The sequence below is a fragment of the Theropithecus gelada genome, chromosome 8 (assembly GCF_003255815.1).
Source record: "Theropithecus gelada isolate Dixy chromosome 8, Tgel_1.0, whole genome shotgun sequence".
NCBI classification, from domain to species: domain Eukaryota; kingdom Metazoa; phylum Chordata; class Mammalia; order Primates; family Cercopithecidae; genus Theropithecus; species Theropithecus gelada.
In genome coordinates this window covers 27,496,001-27,518,405 of record NC_037676.1, presented here as the reverse complement: position 1 = coordinate 27,518,405, position 22,405 = coordinate 27,496,001, and the positions used below count along the sequence as shown (strand labels likewise).

At 47.4% G+C, this 22,405-nt stretch overlaps 1 protein-coding gene across 4 annotated transcripts in view; it reads left to right on the top strand.

Moving 5' to 3' along the window:
• Positions 1–22,405, top strand: part of INTS9 (integrator complex subunit 9) — a 123,454-nt gene extending 101,049 nt beyond the window's left edge. For 2 of the 4 annotated variants that reach the window (XM_025393804.1, XM_025393801.1), the window contains 7 exons: positions 2,438–2,498; positions 9,267–9,438; positions 12,271–12,395; positions 14,254–14,421; positions 18,719–18,817; positions 20,030–20,167; positions 21,740–22,405. In XM_025393804.1, coding sequence (XP_025249589.1) covers positions 2,438–2,498; positions 9,267–9,438; positions 12,271–12,395; positions 14,254–14,421; positions 18,719–18,817; positions 20,030–20,167; positions 21,740–21,916 — 940 coding nt within the window. In that variant the 3' untranslated portion in view covers positions 21,917–22,405. Of the gene's footprint in view, positions 1–2,437; positions 2,499–9,266; positions 9,439–12,270; positions 12,396–14,253; positions 14,422–18,718; positions 18,818–20,029; positions 20,168–21,688 lie in introns of all 4 variants that reach the window. The other 2 variants (XM_025393800.1, XM_025393802.1) reach the window with 2 other exon arrangements.

Sequence of the window (22,405 nt, the reverse complement as noted above, 5' to 3'; positions counted from 1 at the left end):
TGGATAGCTGCTAGCTCCAGACTTGCATTAACTTAGCAAGTCCCAGGCCCCCACGCCAGGACCACCACAGCCTGTTCTGACGTTTGGCTTCGTCTCCTCTTTGGTGTTCTGAATGGGTGCCTCACAGCCTGGCTGCTCTGTGCTCAGCCTCAGGCCCGGCCTGCTGTCCTGGGCTTACTCCCTGCCACTCTGGTTCCCTGGCTCTGTGTTTCCCATTCTCATGGGTTCTGCTCTGGCTTCTGCATGGTCTTGCTTTGATGCCTGCAGAAGCCCAGCCCCTTGCTATCCAGTGTCTGTCCCTGCTCCAAGCTAAGGGGCTTGGTTGTTTGGGTTGGTTTTGTTTTTGCAGGGGATGGAGATGGGAGGGAATAGCTCTTGACAGACCTCTCTGATCTTTTGTGGGGTTTGGAGTGTTGGTTGGTTGGTTGGTTGGTTTTTGAGACAGGCTTTCAGTCTGTCACCCAGGCTGGAGTGCAATAGCACGATCACGGCTCAGTGCAGCCTCAGCCTCCTGGTCTCAAAGCAATCCTCCCACCTCAGCCTCCTGAGTACCTGGGACTACAGGTGTCACCATCATGCCCAGCTAATTTTTGTAAAGACGAGATTTCATCATGTTGCCCAGGCTGGTCTCAAACTCCTGGGTTCAAGTGATCCACCCACGTTGGCCTTCCAGAGTGATGGGATTACAGGCCTGAGCCACAGCGCCTGGCTCTGATCCTTTGTTGAACAAGCAGTGGAAGAGTGTGTGGTACCTGAGGTCTGGCCATCAGGGAGCCGGAGGGTCTGTCACATTCCCAGTTAGAGATGATCCTGGAAGCATCATTTATTCTTCACTCTTCTGATAATCTGGTATACACAGATCTCCTTTTGAACTCCAGCAGCTACCCCCAGAAGAAGCAAACTCTAATCAGGTCCTTCAACCTCTGTCTTAGAAAGGGGGTGGGTGGCTGTCTGCTGTGCCTGCATGAAGATTCTAGAGCAGAGCATGAAGGATCTGTTAGCAGAACTGGCCTAAGTGTTATGTAGGTGGGCTTCACAATCTCTAATCATATTGTAATCTCTTCTGTATCCCTAATCTCTGCCTTTGATGGATGTAGGATAATGTCCTTTGGAACAATAAAAATAAGTTTAGAACCAAGCACTTATGTTTGTCTCCCTGAGCTAGAAGTAAAGACAGAACTAGTATCTATTTAGATAATATAAGGTAACCCTCCAAAAGCATCTTGCTCTTCCATATTTATATCTTCCAAGTAGGGTATACAGTGATTTTTTTAAACCACAGTTAAATGAAATAAGGGTAGGAAAAATTAGATACAGTGTATTAATACAAAATCCAAGCCCTGAAGCCCTGAGCTCCTCCCCTCTAAGTAGGACAGTTTTTTAAATGTCAAACCTGCACAACACTCACATACATTGATTTATCAACTAAACTTTTTGCCACATTTGCTTTATCCAGACATCTCAGTATTGTAAAGTCATAACTGACTAGGAAAAAGCAAACGTAAATTACCAAAAACATTCACAGTGTCTCTAGCCCACGATCCTTTGTTCTTCTCTCGTTGGAGTTAACAATGCTGCTGTTAAAAAGAGTGTGTGGGCCAGGCACAGTGGCTCACGCCTGTAATCCCAGCACTTTGGGAGGCCAAGGCGGGTAGATCACCTGAGGTCAACAATTCAAGACCAGCCTGGCCAACATGGTGAAACCCCGTCGCTACTAAAAATACAAAAATTCGCCAAGCATGGTGGCGGGTGCCTGTAGCCTGAAATCCCAGCTACCTGAGAGGCTTTGGCAGCAGAATCGCTCGAACCCAGGAGGCACAGGTTGCAGTGAGCCGAGACTGCGCCATTGCACTCCAGCTGGGCAACAAGAGCAAAACTCTGTCTCAAAAAAAAAAAAAGAGTACATAGACAAAAACAGAAGCCATGTCTCAAGGTGTAGATCACTTTCTTTGTGAAACTGATCACAGCTACATGCACTGTGGTATCTTGGATTGGATCCTGGAACAGAAAAGGGACATGAATTGAAAAACGAGTGAAATCTGAATGAAGTCTGGAGTTTAGTTGATTGTCACGTCTTGATGTTAATTTCTTAGTTGATGACTGTGCCAGTCATATCAGATGTTAACTCTGGGGACATAGGGTGAAGGGGACATGGGAACTCTGTACTGTCTTTGCAGCTTTTCTTTAAATCTAAAATTATTCCAAAATAACAAGTTTATATTTTAATAAAAAATGTATTGAGAAATTTTCTAAAGTTTAAAAAAATACAAAATATGTCTGTGCTCTGTAGGCACTGCCTTTCTTTCACGGGGAAATTCGCTGGCAGGAAATTTTTAATAAATTTCAGTATTTAATATTTGCACTGCTGCCTCTAGGTGGCAACAGATGCCACCATGTGCTCTTCCTCACATGCTGCTGTGTTTTTCCTCTTTAATAGGCTTTGTCACAACAAACAGAGTAAGGTGTATCTTCCAGAACCACCTTTTCCTCATGCAGAGGTAAGAAAACAAAATCACTGGGACATGGAAAGGAAGCAGTGTGGATAACCTGATGCAGATGCAGACAGCAGGTCGTTAGATACAACAGATCCCCAAGTAAACCTGTAGACCCCTTTGCCTCCCAAGTCAGACACAGGGAAGTATTTTAACTCAAGCTTCACTTGTTTTCCTTCTATTAACACTTTCTGTTGCACACGTGGAGCAGCCCTTCCCCGAAATGCTGGGGGCCACAGAATTGTTTCAGACTTCGGATTTGGGAATATACTTACTGGTTGAGCATCCCAAATTTGAAAGTGTGAAATCAAAAAGCTCCAGTGAGCATTTCCTTTGAGCATCATGTTGGTGCCCAAAAAGTTCAGATTCTGGAACATTTTGGATTAGGGATGCTTAGCCTGTACTATGTTCATGCAATTCATAGCCTGCTTCTGTTCTACTGACCGCATGAGGAATTTTATTTTGATACATACTACTACCTTTTTGAATTGGGTGTATGTATTGGCAGAGTGTTCTTCCCAGTTATGTCAGTCATATATGTACATTTTTAATGATGAAAATAACATTTCAGTTCAAAAACTAAAGGCTTCTTCCTCCCTCACAGAACAAATGGGTGTTTTCTGTATAGCTGAATACCCAGCTTTGTTGTCAGATTCTTCTCACCCAAGGGTATATTATGAACATTTTTCTGTGTTTCATGTAATTATTGCTCTACTACCATGAAGCTAACACACAATAGTTACTCCTCTTTTTGGTTATATTTTCACTCAAAGGTTGTCTAAATTGGTATTACCACCTTAGAAAACTGACAGTTTCGGCCGTGCGTGGTGGCTCATGCCTGTAATCCCAGCACTTTGGGAGGCTGAGGCGGGCGGATCACGAGGTCAGGAGATCGAGACCATCCTAGCTAACACGGTGAAACCCCGTCTCTACTAAAAATACAAAAAAATTAGCCATGCATGGTGGCAGACGCCTGTAGTCCCAGCTACTTGGGAGGCTGAGGCAGGAGAGTGGCATGAATCTGGGAGGTGGAGCCTGCAGTGAGCCAAGATTGCATCACTGCACTCCAGCCTGGGCAACAGAGGGAGACTCTGTCTCAAAAACAAAAAAAAAAGAAAACTGACAGTATCTGCTAAAGCTGAACAATGTACTCTATGCCTCAGCAGTTTTGTTCCTAAAGTATACATCGAACAGAAATGCATAGAGATGTTACCAAAAGACACACACACAGATCTAGAATCTGGTGAGGTGTGGTGGCTCACAGCTGTAATCCCAACACTTTGGGAGGCTGAGGTGGGAGGATTACTGGAGGCCAGGAATTTGAGACCAACCTTGACATCATGGCAAAACCCTGTCTCTACAAAAAAATACAAAAAATTAGCCGGGTGTGGTGGCGCATGCCTGTAGTTCTAGTTGCCCTAGAGGCTGGGGTGGGAGGATCACCTGAGCCGAGGGAGTTTGAGGCTGCAGTGAACTGTGATCGTGCTACTGCACACCAGTCCGGGTGACAGAGCAAGACCCTGTCTTTAAAAAAAAAAAAACTAAACTTTTTGGTAATAGTACTGAAATATACTCAACTGCCCATCAACAATAGAATAGATTTTGTGGTATAATCATACAATACCTTACATCACTGTGAACAAATAAGCTCCAATTACATGCAGTGTAGATAAACTTCACAAACATAATGTGAGTGAAAAATCCAGATATAAAACAGTAGATATGGTATGATTTTATTATATAAAAGTTCAAAACACAATAAACTAATCTGTGGTATTAGATGCCAGTGTGGTAGTGATCCTGGAGGGGAGGGGACAGTAGTGACAGGAAGGGGACAAAGAGGAATTTCTGAGGAGCTAGTAATGCTTTATTTCTTGATGTACATGTGCTTACCTTGTAAAAAATCCATCAAGGTGTACAGAGTTAGATATAAGGAAAGAGCGAAGGCCGGAATGAATCCTGTGCTGTTGGATAGAATTGATGGTATTGGTGTGAACTCCTATTTTCAATATATGTAGACAGACACAGAGAGAAATACACTTGTACGTGTGTGTATGCGTGTGTGTGTGCACATACGTATCTTCCAACTCTGGCCAGAGAGAGGGCCTGGGAGAGTTACATGCCACTAACTGAAGAACACATTTAACTCCCAGATGCTGTTTCTAGATACTATTCTCCACTAAAAGGAACCAGGCCTCTTTGGAAAATACAACATGAGGCTGAAAGATCTTGCTGCGTGCTCAGAGAATGGTGGGTCAGAAGCCACATCTGAGATCACTGGAACATCAAAATAAATAATGCTAGTAATGAATATAATCCATTGAATAACAGAAACTCCCGCATCCATAGTGAGGTAACCGAGTACGTAGGCAAGAAGGGAAAGTTCTTCCAACAGTAAACTCACATAATTAATGTAGGAAAGAATCTTAGAATTAGAAAATCACCATTTGGCAGCCACAGCAGTTATAATTTATTCCTGCAAGAAACACCAGTGGGTGCTAAAACCAACAAGTAAAAATTGTATGAAGAACTAGATCATTTATAGTCCCAAAAAGTGTGTCCCCACAAAATTCATGTTTAAAGAGAGAAATAGTAACTGGAGTTTGGACAAACTTGACATATGCAATCAACATTAACATCACCAGTAATTGGACTAATTGACACTGCATGGCTCTTAGTGCAAATTATTGAGAAAACAGCATGATTTCTGTGATCCTGCTGCTAAAAATGCCTCACCTGAATCTAATGAGCATTCAGACCCAAGTTGATGATGCTCAACAAAATAACTGATCTGTACCCTTCGAGAATGCCGGAGACCTAGGGGACAAGGGAAGACTGAGGAACTGCCAAGAAAATGAAGAGTTGTGGCAGATACATGCACTCCATGGCCATGGGCTGGATCTGGAAATGGAAGAACTTGTTTGTTATCTTGTTTGTTTGCTATTAGGAGCATTTGATAACAGTTGGTAAAGTCTGAATGGGGCATGTAGATGAGAGGGGGCAGTATTGTGTCAGTGTTCATTTGCTGCTTTTGATGAGTGTACTGTTACAATACATCCATGTTAACTGTGATTATCTCCCCACTCATTTCTTTGTCAAAATTATAACCTTTCCTCAACTAAGGCAGATAGACTGTTTTTACATAGAGCATGTCAGTGCAGATAGATACGTTTAGGAATTTAGTTTTAGAGTTTTGTTTTAGAGTTAACTATTTAACACGTATTTCAACAAATGTCCTGCTAATTACTTTAAATGTAATTACTGTTTTCATACTGTAAAGGAGAGGGCTTATAAGTGAACCAGGATGCCAAGTAGAAGGTTTTGAAGAAGTTAGTTTTTGGTTGCAGTAGTCTAAATAGTATTTCAGCAGCCAGGGTTTTTGCAAGCTGTGTCAATGCCATAGTGAAATACAGGCTAGAAATATTATAAAAATGTCAGAAAATTAAGTGTGGCAAAACATCTTGTGGTGGACTTTGCTTTTGAAAGTCTATTTTGATTCCTTTGCAGTCAGCCTTGCTGTAGAGCTTGTTTCCTAGGAGCGTGATCACATTCTCACTTATGCACCTGTCACAGATGACCTGGTGCCACTTAGAGTTAGGAATGTGAGTAGACTGGTCGCACCATCAGGGTTCCTCAGGTGCACCTGTCATTGTTAGGGCACGAGGGAGTCGACCCTTGGTATTGTTACCATTGCGCATGAGAAACGATGGTTCTGCCCTTAGTACTGGTAACAAATTACTGTCCAGAATTCCTGCCCCACAGCTTCATTTCCGCTGGTCAGATGCAGTAAGTTGGCTAGAAAGGTAGATCCAATTGGCAAAAAATGATGAATTTATCTTAGTTTCTGTGCATTGATCAGTAGAGCTACAGGAACTATAGATAATGCTTAAAAGTGACTTAAGTGTGCAGAGACCTGCTGCTATTCTTAGAATCACATTCATCATCTTGACATCTCTGGATACAATAGTCTCCTTTTGACAGCCGCTCACCCATTTAACTGAAACAGTTAATGATTTTGGCCATATAGGTTATAAAAAGAATGTCAGTTTGACTTGCAGACTACCTGGAAGGAAAGTGGGAATTCAATGTTTGCTCCGGCTTTACTATTCATATTCCATCCAAGCATGCGACAGCTGATAAAGATCTCCGGGATAGTGTTAGTGTCTTCCTAATACAACCAGGTCTCTTTAATTAAAGATGAGGTCTTCAAGGTGAAGACAGTTTGGCTTCTGTTTGGGGTGTGTCCCATTCTGACCACATCCCCACTCTTAGGGTGACTTCATTTGCACTTCAAGGTGTTGGCCAGGGCCCTCTCATGCACCACGTGTGGCCACAGGATTGAGCCTATCACAGGCCATTGCTTTATCCATGAAACAGCCTCCCAGAGCAGTGCTTCCTTTGGCCTGGTTGATATTTAGGGTCTCTGAAGTCTGGGTGTCTGCCCTCTGGATACTGGGGTGGGGCGAGGAAGCCTGGGCGGCAGGCACAGTGTCTGAGACGTTACAAGATGCCATCTACTCGTAAGTGTCTTTGCTGTTGCCTTGAATGGGCCTGGCACTGAGATAATTGTCAAGTGTTGTGCTGCAGGGGTGACTCTTGGTTCAAAACATACACTTGAAAGAACGCTTTGAGGCTGCGAGGTACCTGCTTTTTTTTTTTTTTTTGAGACAGAGTCTCACTGTCGCCCAGGCTGGAGTGCAGTGGCGCGATCTCGGCTCACTGCAATCTCCGCCTCCCGGGTTCACGTCATTCTCCTGCCTCAGCCTCCTGAGTGGCTGGGACTACAGGCGCCCGCCACCATGCCCGGCTAATTTTTTTGTATTTTTAGTAGAGACGGAGTTTGACCATGTTAGTCAGGATGGTATTGATCTCCTGACCTTGTGATCTGCCTCCCAAAGTGCTGTTTTTTGGGGTTTTTTTTGTTTTTAATTTGTGTTTTTTTTAGTGACAGGGTCTCAGTCACCCAAGCTGGGATACGGTGTTACTGCAGCCTTGAACTTCTGGGCTCTAGCCACAGTATCCAACTAACTTTCTTTTAATTTTTGTAGAGACAAGGTCTTGCTTTGTTGCCCAGCCTGGTCTCAAACTTCTGGGCTCAAGCAATCCTCTTGTCTTGGTCTCCCAAAGTGCTAGAATTACAGGCGTAAGCCATTATGCCTGGCCCCTGTTTGTTAATATAACTGTGTGTGTTACGAGGACATCACATTTCTAAAAGCCAGTTTGATCTTTGTCATGCATGTGCCTGTGTGCGTGTGTGTGCACACACGTCCACATGCTGTACACAGAGAAGCTTCTCTAGTAGCAAACAACAGAAATGATCCCAGAAAATACAGTCTTTGGTCTTGGTCCTTATTCAGTTGCTGCAGTAGCTTAAACCTCTAGCTTCACAGGAGGAGGTCCTGTACTGGTGAACAGTGTTTCTGGTGTGACAGATGTGTTTACTGTCTTACTATCGCCACTACTTGGTGACTAATGAGTGTTGGGAAAGTCACTTGTACTTCAAACAAGAAGTGATAATGAGAACTTCAGGCCCGGCATGGAGTGTCAGGCAGTTTATAAAGGAAGAGTCCAGCTAAATCAAGCCATAACAATCTGAATCAGTTTCCAGGAAGTATGTCAGTATTACTAGAAAGACTTGACTGGCCCAGGTGTTCCAGAAATCACATTCTAGGTAAAAACTATTTTAATAAGATCCACTTGTATTTTTTTAAATTAATAAATATTACTTTTCACAGCAGTTTTAGGTTCACTGCAATCATATGCCCCTGCCCCACACATGCAGTTGCCCACCGCACCATCCCACACCAGAGAGGTGCATTTGCTACAGCTGGTGAACCCACATTGACACGTCACCATCACCCAAAGCCCAGAGTGTACATTAGGGGTTCCTCTTGGCGTTGTGCTTTCTGTGGTTTTGGATGAACGAACAGTGACCTGGATCCACCATTACATCATCACAAATCCTCTATGCTCGGCCTATTCATTTCACCCTCCACGAATCCCTGATGACTGCTGAGCTTTTTACTATCTGTGTAGTTTTGCCTTTTCCAGAATGTCATACAGTTGGAATCATAGGGGCCTTGCCTTTTCGGAGTGGCATCCTTCAGTTAGGAATAGGCTCCTCCATGTCTTTTCATAGCTTGGTAGCTCATTTCTTTTTTAGTGCTGAATAATATTCCATTGTCTGGATGCATCACAGTTCTGTCATTCACCTGCTGAAGGACATCTTGGTTGTTTCCAAGTGTTAGCAATTAGGACATTCATGTGCAGGTTTCTTGTGGACATAATTTTTCAAAATATCTTTCAAAGTGGCTGTATCATTTTGCGTTCTCACCAGCAGTGAATGACAGTCCTTGTTCCTCCATATCCTTGTCAGCATTTGGTGCTGTCAGTGTTCTGGATTTTAGCCATTCTATTATAATAGGTGTGTAGTGGTATCTCGTCATTTTAATTTGCGGTTTCCTAATGACATAGGGTGTGGAGCATTTTTTCATATGCTAGTTTGCCATCTGTCTTCTCTGATGAGGTGTCTGTTCAGGTTTTTTGCCCACTTTTTAGTAGGGTTGTTCATTTCTTTTTGCTGGGGTTTCGGAGTGCATACATTTTGGGTCACAGTCGTCTCTCAGTGTGACTTTTGCAGATATTTTCTCCCAATCCGTGGCTTGTCTTCTTTGTTGGTATTTTAGATCCAGTCCCGCTCACCCTCCCGTACTTTGGTTCTCCCTTCAGCCTGGGCAGGCTCACATCTCTGTGTACTTTTTCTATATTTTCCAGCTCATTCAGACCAATAAGCTGAAGCACTACCCCAGCATCCACGGAGACTTCAGCAACGACTTCAGACAGCCCTGTGTGGTGTTCACCGGGCACCCTTCCCTCCGCTTCGGGGACGTGGTCCACTTCATGGAGCTCTGGGGAAAATCTAGTCTCAACACCGTCATATTCACTGGTAAGTGAAAAAAATAAAGAAACAAAACGGTTCTCTCCACTGAGGCCATGAGTGAATGCACCTACAAGGTAGAGACCCAGGGAAGGATTTTGCAGTGAGGCGTAAATACGAACAGTGTTCTACTATAGGTTCCAAAGAATGAAGAAATCACAGAGAAAGAGTGAAGCAGCGTGTGCCATTGGACAGCTGGGCATCCAGCAAGGCCTTCATGCCTGTTTTCAGATTTCTCCAAGACAGAATCCTACTGAGTGCTTTTTGCTAGGATATCATGAGCCATTTGAAGAACTGCAGTGATTCAGTAACCGATCTTGTTTTACCTGTTAGGGATTGTTTACAGAGGTAGATCTTTCTCTTCTGATTGTAGTTTACTCTAGCTATGGATTTTCTTCTGGAGACAAATCCCTCAGGGGAAAAAATTCCTTTGGTAAGGTCAAGTAGAGAGTTTATGTAGATAATCACTATATCATTTTTATCAGTGTAGTGTGCCCAGCCCTTTGAATGCTAGGACCTTTTTGCTTATCTGTGATGGGGGATATCATGGAAATTGCGTACAGACCTTTTTTTTTTTTTTTAGCTCATCAGTTGTCATTAGTGTTATGTATTTTATGTGTAGCACAAGACAGTTCTTCTTCCAGTGTGGCCCAAAGAAGCCAAAAGCTTGGACACCCATGGGTTAGGATCTTCAGTCGGCCTTGGGTTTTAGAAATCTTACAGGCTATGAAGTTTAAAAAAAAAAAAAAACCTTCAGCCAATTCACCAGCAAGCATGACTGTCCCCACGGTAAATGGGACTGTCAGTAGCTACCTCTGTGGGTCACTCTGGGCACCAGGCACATCACCCGGCACGTGGTAGTTGTTGGGAAAGCATCGTCACCACCTCCCTTCCTAGCTTTAGGGGCTGGGTTTGGAGGAAGGAGTCCAGTTACACCAGAAGCATGGGGGTCAGGGACACTTCAGCCCTTCCCCCAGCCTCTGTTTGTGACCTAGAGGCCACCAGGAACATGCCTGTGGTCAAACCAAGTTGGGTTTATTGCCTCATTTCAGCAAGGGGAACACACAGCATGGGTAAAAGCAAGGTAAAAAGACCTTGTAGGAGTCAGGCTGGTATTCAGTGATGCACGGGTGTTCACGGAGGTGAGGCGTCACCCTGTATTGGGTGGCATCAGGATGCAGGGTCATTCTGTGATGGGTTTCTAAACTCATTCTTATCTAGAACACAGGAAGAACGGAGCCGGCATAGCGGGGTGTTTGCTCCTGCTGTGGTCAGGACGGTTCTGTGTTCCGCGTTCAGGATGATTACAGAGGGGTCTTGTCTTTGGCCGGATCCATCATTGTCAGTCAAGGTGTTGGTGTTCCAGGAAGTTGCGTTCACACAGCAGGAGGACACATGGCTTTGCTGTGGGTGCCAGGCCGGCTCTTGCTGATACCAGGCCAGGCAGAAAGTGCCAGGAGAGGCCCGGTCACCAGGACTGCTTTCCCCTTCTCAGGCCCACTTTCAGCTAACGGTGGAGGAAGTTGGGCCACAAGGTATTGATTCACAACACCCAGAACTTCATAGCTGCCAGGATTTCATTAATCAGGAGGTTGTCCAGAGAATGTCCTACGTAGTGGGGGCTGAGGTTGGTGTCTCCTGCTCCTGCTGCTGAGTGGTGACTCTTGACATTTGACATGACAGTGGTGACAGCATCTACACAGCACAGTAGGTAACCTGGCTTTAGTACAAATGTTTCTTCAGCTAAAAGGAAATTAGGACTGTGTGATTTCCCGTGACAACTCTGGGTAACGGGTTTGCATTTAAACTGGTTTATGGAGCTTCCGGGGCAGAAGCTGTGTCAGGGAGAGGTTAGGGCCACCTTTTTTTTATTGTTTTGTGACTCCTGGATAGGTGAAAAGGGGGTCAGTATTCTCAGAGAAACACGACCCACTGGAATGGGCGTTTACGTACCTGGCAGCTCTGCCAGTTTGTCCTGACAACAGTGGGGACGTGTGTGTGTCCGGTGTGCCTAGGCCAGGGTCCCTCGTCACTGGGCAGACTGCACTGGGAATCAAAGCGCACATCAGTTAGGACCGAGCGAGGTCTTTTGGCTCAAGGCGGGTAGCTCCCTCGAGTTGGGGGAATGTTTCCTGCCAAGCAGGCTGCAGCAGCCCTCAGGAGACCGGCTGGGCCGAGCAGTGGGCGAGGACTCTTCCTGGTCAGAGGGGCTGGGCCTGCTGGGGAGCATCGCAGTCTCAGTCTACAGACCATTCACGGGCCTGGGGGTGGGGCCGTGCGCTTGTCTCCCGGGTGCATCTCACACCTGGGCGTTAACTCGGAGCTGATTCTAGGGTCTCGGGGTCTATGCCAGTCCTCTCCACTGTGAAGCCACTGTTTTTCTCATTGTATTAAATCAGTACCTTGTGGGGGACTCTTTGAAACTATGTATATACCTCTTCTCCCTCAAAATGGTATCTAATATTTTTAGCATTTATTGATGATTCTCATCTGAATAAGTGGTGAACTGTAATGGTTGCCAAATGGTGGTTTTGGTTTTTATTTCATCGTTTGTTTCTTGGCATTTCATTGTAAAGAAGAGCTTTCTTTTCTCCCCCATATACGTATTTCTCCCTCATTTACCTCATCTGCCTCTGCTGAAGCTTGGAGCCCACCCACAGGGTCCATCCCAGCCTGCCCCTCCTTCCACGGGGCCCCTTTGACCTCCGTCCCCCATGTGTGTTTCCTGGCTCCCTCCTGACCCCCTGGCTGTCTCTGGGCCCTCAGCGCCCCAGCCGCCGCCTGGCTCGGCAGCTCCTGTGTAGTCTGCATTGTAAGATTTCTTTCTTGTACTTTCCGTAGAACCAGACTTCTCCTACCTGGAAGCCCTGGCTCCTTACCAGCCGCTGGCCATGAAATGCATCTACTGCCCCATCGACACCCGGCTGAACTTCATCCAGGTGTCAAAGCTGCTTAAAGAAGTGCAGGTAACGAAGGCCACTGCTTGTGCCTTCACATAGTCATGTCACCTTGGTGTGGCTCATGCTTGTGTGGGGTGAAGGGAGAGAGGCTGCATTTGACTCTTGTCTTCAATTCTCGCACATCTACAGAATGCTGGGACACAGGCCAGCCCCTCCACACTGAAAACGAGTGGTCTTTACACCCTGACAGCAGTTTCCATTCTAAAGAGATCAGAAGTGGAAGGGAAAGAAAACCATCTGTGTCCGCTTAAAAGCAAATCCTCTCACCCCTGCCAAAAAGAGTCATTCTAGAAACATATTCACTAAGCTGAGACAGTTTAATTGAAACACGTCCTGGGGCCATGTCACACCTGTAGGCTAGTACCACAAACAGTGCTGTTGGGTTTGGGTTTTGTGCTAGTTTTTGGTCATTTGTTTCACTTCACATTTTCTGCCCTGGAGAAAGGGGAGAAGTAGCTGGGGTACAGTGTAGACCAGGAGAATCCGCGCACAGGAGGAGCGTGTAGCAGGAAGGCAGGGCCACGGAACCACTGTGCTGGCTCGGCCACTGCTCGCTGGGTTGCTGGCTCTTGAGAGTCAGGAGAGGCACTGGAATTGGCAAGGAGGACAGCTGCCACCGGCGAGGAAGAGCTCTCCCTTTCCACTCCCTGGTGTTCCCAGGAGGGAGATGAGGGCCGAGGGGCCCAGCACAGCACCTTCGGCCTCTGGATGAGAGAGCTGTGTCACAAAACTCTAAGACAGGAGAACAGGAAACAGAGAGAGCCGGAGAACCCCCGGAGAGCCCCAGGAGCGGATTCTGGTGATTATTAATGTGCTTGCCCAACAAAGAAAGAATATTGGCGCTCTCTAGGCGTGATGAGAGCAGACAGCAAACGTGGGGCCTGTCTGCAGTGATTCACTACCCCACTGTGTGCTCATCCACGTTAGAAGCAGCGGTGAAGGGAAGGGCGTGTTGCTTCTCATTAACTTCAAATCCCAGTCCCTAAACCAGCTCTTGGCCCCCCTGTCAGGTGCTAATCCTGGAAACTGGAGGCCACCTGGTCTCCACTTTAGGCGAGGAAAACCTGGGAGAAGCCATCAGGCTGCGACTGTGGCATGATATGCTTTGAGACAGGTCAAGACGAGGAGAAAAGGGCAGTTCGAAGGAGAAAAGTATTAGCCCTAAGGAACAGGTGCTTTTGGAAGCTCAGCCCGGTCAGCCTGGTGGAAAGCCGTATTCATCAGGGAATTCAGGGCTTGGTCCGAGCTCTTAAGTAGAAGCGGGGAAGACACAGTGCCCCTGTGGGCTGCCAGCATTCCTTTTCATTTGGGTGATATTTGTGCAAAGTAAAAATTGGTTTACTAATCTTTCTCAAGGGACATTTTGTTAAAAAAAAAAAAACCTCTGCCTCTGCTGCTTGGTCGTACACAGTGAGCATATGACCTGAGCAGTGTCCACTGCCTAATACCAGTCGACCTGCACATCCAGCAGAAACTCCGAACCCACAGCGCCTGGTAATTAGCCAAGAGCTTATAAAAGCAGACATGTGGGAATGTTTTAGAAAGACCGTGCCCCCAGGAAGCCCAGAGACTGTTGGGAGCAGACACATGGAAGTTACCATGAAACTTACGCAAACAGTGAAAAAAACGAAAACCAATGCAAGCTGAGGCAGTTTAGGGGTTTCTGAGATGTTTCTTCTGCCCCAGTGCCTTCACGTTCCCTCTCCTCTCTACGGTTCATTGGGCTTGAGAGGATGAAAGTTCACCTTGGCCTGGAAGTGGTGAGCCTGTGATGGTGGGGAGTGGATCGGGGTCAGGAACGGACCTTCTGCAGGGGCCACTGTACTTCACACCTCCTTTCTCGCCTGTCCCATTGGTTCCTCAGCCCCTGCATGTGGTGTGTCCCGAGCAGTACACCCAGCCGCCCCCAGCCCAGTCCCACAGGATGGACCTCATGATCGACTGCCAGCCCCCTGCCATGTCCTATCGGCGGGCCGAGGTCCTCGCCCTGCCCTTCAAACGCCGGTACGAGAAGATCGAGATCATGCCAGAGGTGAGCCGTTCTCCTTCCTAGGGTTAAACTAGAGTTTTCCAGAGGCTCTTGAAGATTGTGCAGGGGTGGCCTTCTTTTGGATTTATGTCAAGTATGAAGGAACCAGGCTGGGCACAGTGGCTCACACCTGAAATCCCAGCACTTTTGGGAAGCCGAGGTGGGTGGATCACTTGAGGTCAGGAGTTCGAGATCTGCCTGGCCAACCCAGCCTGGCCAACATGGCAAAACCCCATCTCTACTAAAAATACAAAAAAAATTAGCCAGGTGTGGTGGCACGCACCTGTAATCCCAGCTACTGGGGAGGCTGAAGCATGAGAATCGCTGGAACCAGGAGGTGGAGGTTGCAGTGAGCCAAGATTACACCACTGCACTCCAGCCTGGGCAACAGAGTGAGACTTCAAGTATGAATGAGCAAAGAACATGGACCCTTAACCAAGTAACCGGGAAGAGGGGGGATTTTCAGGGCCTTCTTGCTTTTCCAAGTAATAAAGTAACAGCTGTTAGTCCGTACCTAGCGTTCAGCAGTGTGACCCCTGGGCCACATCACGGGCCAGAGCCCTGGGGAATGGAGATGCTGACACCCGCTGTGTCCCTAAATACCATAGGGTGGTGACTTTTCTCTTCCTTCCTGGACCTTAGTTATGAGTGTCAAAGTTCGCTGAATTCAGAGGTAGATAGGGGAGATAACAGGAACCAAAACATAAGGATTGTAAACTTGGTTATTTATATCCTCTTGAGCATACTTGCAGGTTTTGGTCTATCAAAGTCTGAGTATTTTACGGGTCTGTGAACTCTTAGCTTCAGTTTTAGCAGGGAAGGAGCAGAAAGCACGCTGTCCATGTGGAACAGCTGTGGCGTGCTGTGCTTGGGCCCGCCTCTGAGAGGGAGACAGCGAGGGATGCGGCCTCTCCTGAAAGACAGCGTTGAGGATGGCTGGAGGATACCTCTGGCTTCCTTTCACCCCTTGAGGCAACTTGAATGTGTTTTCAACAGACAGGAAAAAGAAATACAAAAACTTACTGTTAAAACCAGTGTGCCCAAACTTCTTTTGGAGTTTGAGGTTCAGAAATGGCCTCCAGACCTTGGGTTGGAGGTCTCGGCTCCTGAATGTGACTCATTTCCACAAGCCTGGAGAGGCTGTTAGGGACCACCAGGTGCCATCCTTAGAGTTGTTTAATGTTTACTATGTTTTTATTATTTTGTTATGATTTTGTTTTTCATTTTCTCTAGATGTGTCTCTGGATTGTTTTTGTCTAGTATTTTACAGGGGCTGGGATTGACGGCCTCGGTTTAGATTCCAGCTCTCTAAGCCAGCATTCCTTATACGTTTTGGTCTCAGACATCCTTACAAATAGAACTCCAAAGAGGTTTTGTTAATGTGGGTTATGTCTATTGATGTTTGCTATATGAGAAATTAAAGCTAAGACATTTTTAAAATATTCATTTAAGAATAATAAAAACCTTATATGTTAACATAACTAAGAGATAAAGACAAAAGCAAAAATCAGTCCCAATGCCAGGGATAAATGTTAAGATTCTGACGTATTTGCCTTGTCTGTTCACTGTGTGTGTGCATACTGGAATCACACCTCATACACTGTCTTTTTCACCTAACAGTAAGTATATAATTAAAGATATTTTGGCCAGGCGTGATGGCTTACGCCTGTAATCTTAGCACTTTGGGAGACAGGTAGAACATGAGGTCAGGAGTTCAAGACTAGCCTAGCCAAGGTCAAGACTAGCCTAGCCAAGATGGTGAAACCCCGCCTCTACTAAAAATACAAAAATTATCTGGGTGTGGTGACACGCGCCTGCAATCCCAGCTACTTGGGAGGCTGTGGCAGATAACTGGTTGAACCGGGAGGCAGAAGTTACAGTGAGCCAAGATCATGCCACTGCACTCCAGCCTGGATGACAGAGCAAGACTGTGTCTCAAAAAAATATATATATTTCAGCTGGGCATGGTGGGTCACGCCTGTAAACCCCAGCACTTCGGGAGGCTGAGGCAGGGGCGAATCACTTAAGGTCAGGAGTTCAAGACCAGCCTGGCCAACATGATGAAACCTTGTCTCTACTAAAAATACAAAAATTAGCCAGGCTTGGTGGTGGGCGACTGTAATCCCAGCTACTCTGGAGGCTGAGGTTGCAGTGAGCCAGAATTGTGCCATTGCACTCCAGCCTGGGCAACATAGTGAGACTCCATCTCAAGAAAAAAAAAAAAAAGGTATTTCAAAAGCGTCAGCTTTAATGGTTGCACAATGGTCTCATAATTTAACAGTTCCTTTATTCATAGATTTTCATTTCTGCTTTTTCTGTGTTATAAATAACACTTTTAAGAACATCCTTTTACATAAATCTTTGTCCATATATGTTTATTTCCACAAGAAAATTTTCTGAAATTAGAATTTCTGGGTCAAAGATTATGAACATCCCTTTCTGGCTCTAGGCTATATATTGCCGGCTTGTCCTCTAGAATGAGTGCAAACAGTTTATACTCCCACAGCAGAGCTGGAGACAGCTCTTATTTCTGCCTCCTTGCTAATATTGGATGTTGTCCTTTTTTAGTTCTTTTCCAATTTTATTCTTTTCCAGTTATTTAAGTATACACTGATATCTCATTTTAAAATTTTTTTTTTTTTTTTTTTTGAGATGGAGTCTCACTCTGTTGCCCAGGCTGGAGCGCAGTGGCACGATCTTGGCTCACTGCAAGCTCCGCCTCCTGGGTTCACACCATTCTCCTGCCTCAGCCTCCTGAGTAGCTGGGACTACAGGCACCCGCCACCATGCCCAGCTAATTTTTTTGTATTGTTAGTAGAGACAGGGTTTCACTGTGTTAGTCAGGATGGTCTCGATCTCCTGACCTTGTGATCCGCCCACCTCGGTCTTCCAAAGTGCTGGGATTACAGGCATGAGCCACTGTGCCTGGTCGTATGTCTTTTTTTGAGACAGAGTCTTGCTGTGTTGCCCAGGCTGGAGTGTAGTGGTACTATCTGGGCTCACTGCAACCTCTACCTCCCGGGTGCATGCAGTTCTCCTCCCTAGCTTCCCGAGTAGCTGGGTTTATAGGCACGCACCACCAATCCTGGCTAATTTTTGTATTTTTAGTAGAAATGGGTTTCACCATGTTGGCCAGGATGGTCTCAAACTCCAATCCGCCCACCATGGCCTCCCAAAGTGCTGGGATTACAGGCGTGAGCCACCGCACCCAGCCAAATTGTATGTCTTTGATCATTAATGGAGATAACTCTCAATCCAACTTGCTACAGTGATTGCCTTTAAAATGGACATTATGGCCAGGCACAGTGGCTCAGGCCTTGGGAGGCCAAGGCAGGAGGATCACTTGATGCCAAGAGTTCAAGACCAGCCTGGGCAACACAGCAAGACCCCCATCTCTACAAAAAAATAATTTAGCCAAGCGTGGTGGTTCATGCCTGTAGTCCCAGCTACTGGGGAGGCTGAGGAGGGAACATCACTTGAGCTCAGGAGGTTGAGGTTGCAGTGAGCTATGATCACACCACCGCACTCCAGTCTGGGCAACAGAGTAAGGCCCCATCTCAAAAAAAAAAGACTCCTTCAGAGTCTTCTTGGAGAGCGTAGAACGCCAACCCAAAGCTCCCACCCCAGCCTTGTGCAGGGAGGAGGCGGCCTGAAGAACGGGATCTGGCGCACACCCTGCTCTTCCGCGAGGGCCGCTTCACGCTCACCACGGGCAGTTTTCTTATTTCATGAAACAGGCCTCACGTACCATTTGCCAATCTGCTTAACTATCCTAAGCTGCTTCCTCTGCCTGTGTGTTACTGATCTTCATGTTTACATAATGGCCTCTTGCGTGTTTTTGTTTTTAAATAAAGGTGGCTTGGCTAGGTCGAGGCCTACATGTCTTAAAACCCATGCGGCTAAACGCAGCCACAGAACACTTCATAAGGTCAGGCCGCATGGCAGGGCACCCAGCAGGTGCAGGTGGTCAGAAAGACACCACCCCCAGGTAGAGCCGTAGCTCCCACCATCGGGAGAAGTCAGACTTTCAGCAAGCAGAGAGCTCCCTCAACCCCCATGCTGCTGTCCCTGTCCTTCCTGCCACTGGTCACCTGGAGAGGGAACGAGGGTGAACTAAAGGCCAGAATGAATGAAAGGCTGCACTTGCTGTGTCACCTGGGCGACAGAGCGAGACTCCATCTCAAAAAAAAAAAATTGTTTAAAGTTACTTTGTAGACTGCAGTGATGTAAATACAGATTAAAGGAAGAGTAACAGTCATCATTAAAGGCCCCCAGCCTGAACTGTGCCCTTTGCTTTCAGCTCGCAGATTCACTGGTGCCCATGGAGATCAAGCCTGGCATCTCCTTGGCAACCGTCTCGGCCGTGCTGCACACCAAAGATAACAAGCACTTGCTTCAGGTAGGGGGTGCTGGGCGGGAGTGGAGGGGACCCTCTCCCCAACAAGAGGCCAGACCACCTAACAGATTATATTTGAAACAGCACTTCATATGCTTTTGTGAGATGCAGTCGTGCTCTGTCGCCCAGGCTGGAGTGCAGTGGCACAAGCTCCACCTTGCGGGTTCACACCATCCTCCTGCCTCAGCCTCCCAAGTAGCTGGGACTACAGGTGCCCGCCACCACACCTGGCTAATTTTTGTATTTTTAGTAGAGACGGGGTTTCACCGTGTTAGTCAGGATGGTCTCGATCTCCTGGCCTCGTGATCCACCTGCCTTGGCTTCCCAAAGTGCTGGGATTACAGGTATGAGCCACCGCGCCCGGCCCATGAATTCTTGTTGAAGAATTATTTCCCTGGCCATGTGCCTCAGAGAGGCTGCTTTGCCCAGAGATGAGGCCGCACATCATCCCAAGGGCTGCCACAGGCACATTCCATAGGGGAGCGCTGCCATGCAAGGCAGGGCAGCAGGTGCAGCCCTGCCCTTGGGGGCTGGAACTGGAGGGCACCTGCATGAGGCTGTGGCTGCCTGAGAGCCTCACCCTGCCACTGACCCGCACACAAGCGGGTGCCACTTCGGCTCCAGGGCAGGCACTGCATCTTAAGAATTCCTTTAAGATCTGGACTGTGTCACTTTTATGCCACATGTAGAATTGCTCCTAGCTACCACTTAAAGTCTGTTAGACCCTGTGCTGGGTCCTTGACCCGCCTTGTCTTACTGAGCCCTCAGAATTCGCTGCTGTCATCATTTTGTAGGCAGCTTCTCTAACATTGGCCAGATGGTGGCAAAGCTGGGGTTTCCCCCTTTTGGTCTGACCGCACAGTGAGTGTACCTAGCCACAGGGTCATGACTGTACCTGCAACACGACACAGTGTATTGTGGAGAATTTACTCAGCAGATACTGAAGTGAACCACCTGAAAGTTTAACAGTGGATCTTGATAAAAGGCAGAGATCTTAGCGAATAAAGTGTTGGTCGGGTGGACAGCTGAGCATTAGACCGTGTGGATATGGGGCGCCCGGCAGCCAGGGAACTTGAACTGAGTGCCAGCTGAGGAAACCGGGCCAGGGCTCTGTGGCCTGTGAGGACAGGATAGTCTCAGGCTCTCAGTGTGGCCTGCAGTGGCCCCTGCTGCTCAGAGGAAGCTCATGAAAGCCCCTCTTTCCTTCTGCTCTAGCCCCCTCCTCGGCCCGCCCAGCCCACCAGTGGGAAGAAGAGAAAGCGGGTGAGCGATGATGTCCCAGACTGCAAAGTCCTGAAGCCTTTGTTGAGCGGTTCCATCCCCGTGGAGCAGTTCGTGCAGACCCTGGAGAAGGTGAGCAGGTTTCGCGGGCGCCGTGGAAACTCCACACGCGGCAGCCTTTCTCTGGCTCACTATGGCCCCCTGGCTGCAGGGAGCGGATGTTGCTGCTTGTCGCTTAGTCCCCACCGTCCTGTGGCATCTGCTTGGTCTAAGGTCCTGCTGGGAGACCCAGGAGAAAGAAAGCGGACTGAGGAGTGCCCCGTCCTTCCTGCCAGCACGAGGTCACCAGAAGGCCTCTCCAGACTGAAGAAAAAGCTGCTTCCACACACAGATGTGATGAGTGGGGCAGGGTAGGGAGGCCAGGACAAAGGAGGACCCGGCCCTGCCAGAGCCTTGTGCTTCCACGCATGACTCCTTGCTGTCAGAGGGGAGCCAAGGCTCCAGCTGAGTGTCAGGATTTGCAGGAGGCCATGGAGGGAGGGGACACTGGCCCTTCCCCTCTGTCTCAGCAGCCTTGATGGCTGTTTTCCCAGACATGAGATTTCTTGACTATGATTAAAAGAAAAAAAATATCTAACCTTAAAGGTTGTGATTTTGGCTTCAGTCACAGGACTTCAGAGATGACTTTATTAGGATTATAGAGTCCTTGATAGGAAGGAGAAGGAATTGGCTAAAGGTAATACTGTTCATGCTGCTGCTTGCAAGAACTGCAACAAATTATAATTACATGGAAGGAGATTTCTACAAATTTTCTATCCAATGTAAATATCACAATTACGGACTTTCAAATCTTAAAGACTTTCCCTTTCCTAGGATTGGTTTTCTCCACCTGTCGTTGATTTTCCCATAGGGAAAAGGCTCTGGCTGGGTGGTTGCAGCTCTCCTCCACCCTCCTCCATGACCTTGCAAGGGCTCCTGGGCCCTATCGATGGGCCTCAAGCTGGACTTTTTAAAACTTAAGATGAGGACCTTCTGCCTGGCCCGGCCTATGTCCTGACCCAGTGTTCCACCCTGGCACGCCCACCTCGGCTCCTCTATGCAGGAGGAACAAGCACCTGTCCAAGTCCCTAGGGGAGCCTGCAGCCATGAAGTACAGGTGGCCTCCCCACACCGAGGCCCTTCACCTGCTGTGTGTGTGTTTCAGGCACATGCCTCCTTTCCACGTCACGTCTGATTTGGAAGGAAATTCTGGCCTTAGCATTAGCTGAGGAAAGTTTGCTCTGCTGCCTTCTCTCCTTCACTCTTGAGAGGGCTCTGCCAAGTCCCACAGTCAGGGGTATCTTGCATTTTCCTGGAAGCTCAGAGAGCTGCAACTTAGGAGGGAGCTTTGTCACCAGGGGACGGCATGGTGCAAGCAACCGAGCGTCCCAGACTCCTGAACATAAGGCTTGGACATGCCCTCAAAGAGCTCACAAAGCTTAGGCAGGTTGTGGAAATTCTGTTCTGTTTTGCATGAGATTTTGCATGTTTTGGGTCTCTTTTCAAGTATATGAAACTATTGCTATCAAAGGCCCTATGACTAGTCTGAAGAATTATGTTGAGGTGTGTCAGTTTCTAGAAAGTTCGGTCAAGTCTGCGAAGTGTTGTTTGTAGATCTCACAGCTGCAGTCCGCCCACCCCGCTCTCTCTTTTCTTTTGGAGCAGCACGGCTTCAGTGATATTAAGGTGGAGGACACAGCCAAGGGCCATATCGTCCTGCTCCAGGAAGCTGAGACGCTCATCCAGATTGAAGAAGACTCGACCCATATCATCTGCGACAATGACGAGATGCTCAGAGTGCGACTGCGGGACCTTGTCCTCAAATTCTTACAGAAGTTCTGAGTGGGCCGTCTGAGCCATTTCCCTGAAATCCTACAGGCCCTCACTGGCTGCCCTCACAAGCCACCTGACGAGTGGCATGAGAGGCCGTTAACCATGTCTTTGTGGTGTCCTCTGGCTTAAGGAGTGAAGAGGTGGCTCTTGAGGGAAATGGTCTGGACTTATTCCCAGCACTGTTTCAGGCAAGAACTTTCCCTTTCAACTTCAGGCTAATTTCTTCTCAACTCTGGCTCTCCCGAGGAGCTGAAGGGTGGCAGAAGTGGAACGGAAGCAGTTTTCCAAGAGGCTCATGGGAGCCAGGGAGGCGGAGATGACCGGCTGGCTGTCTCACATGGGTCCCAGGCCTCGGGCAGGGGAGCCAGCCTTTGGTTTCGTTTACTTGCCTACAGTGCTGCACCCAATAAGATGATCCCAAAATATGGTAAAGTGAACCTATCTATCTGCATTTTCTACTCTGAGCACATTTGTTAATAAAAACTTATTTTTATATAA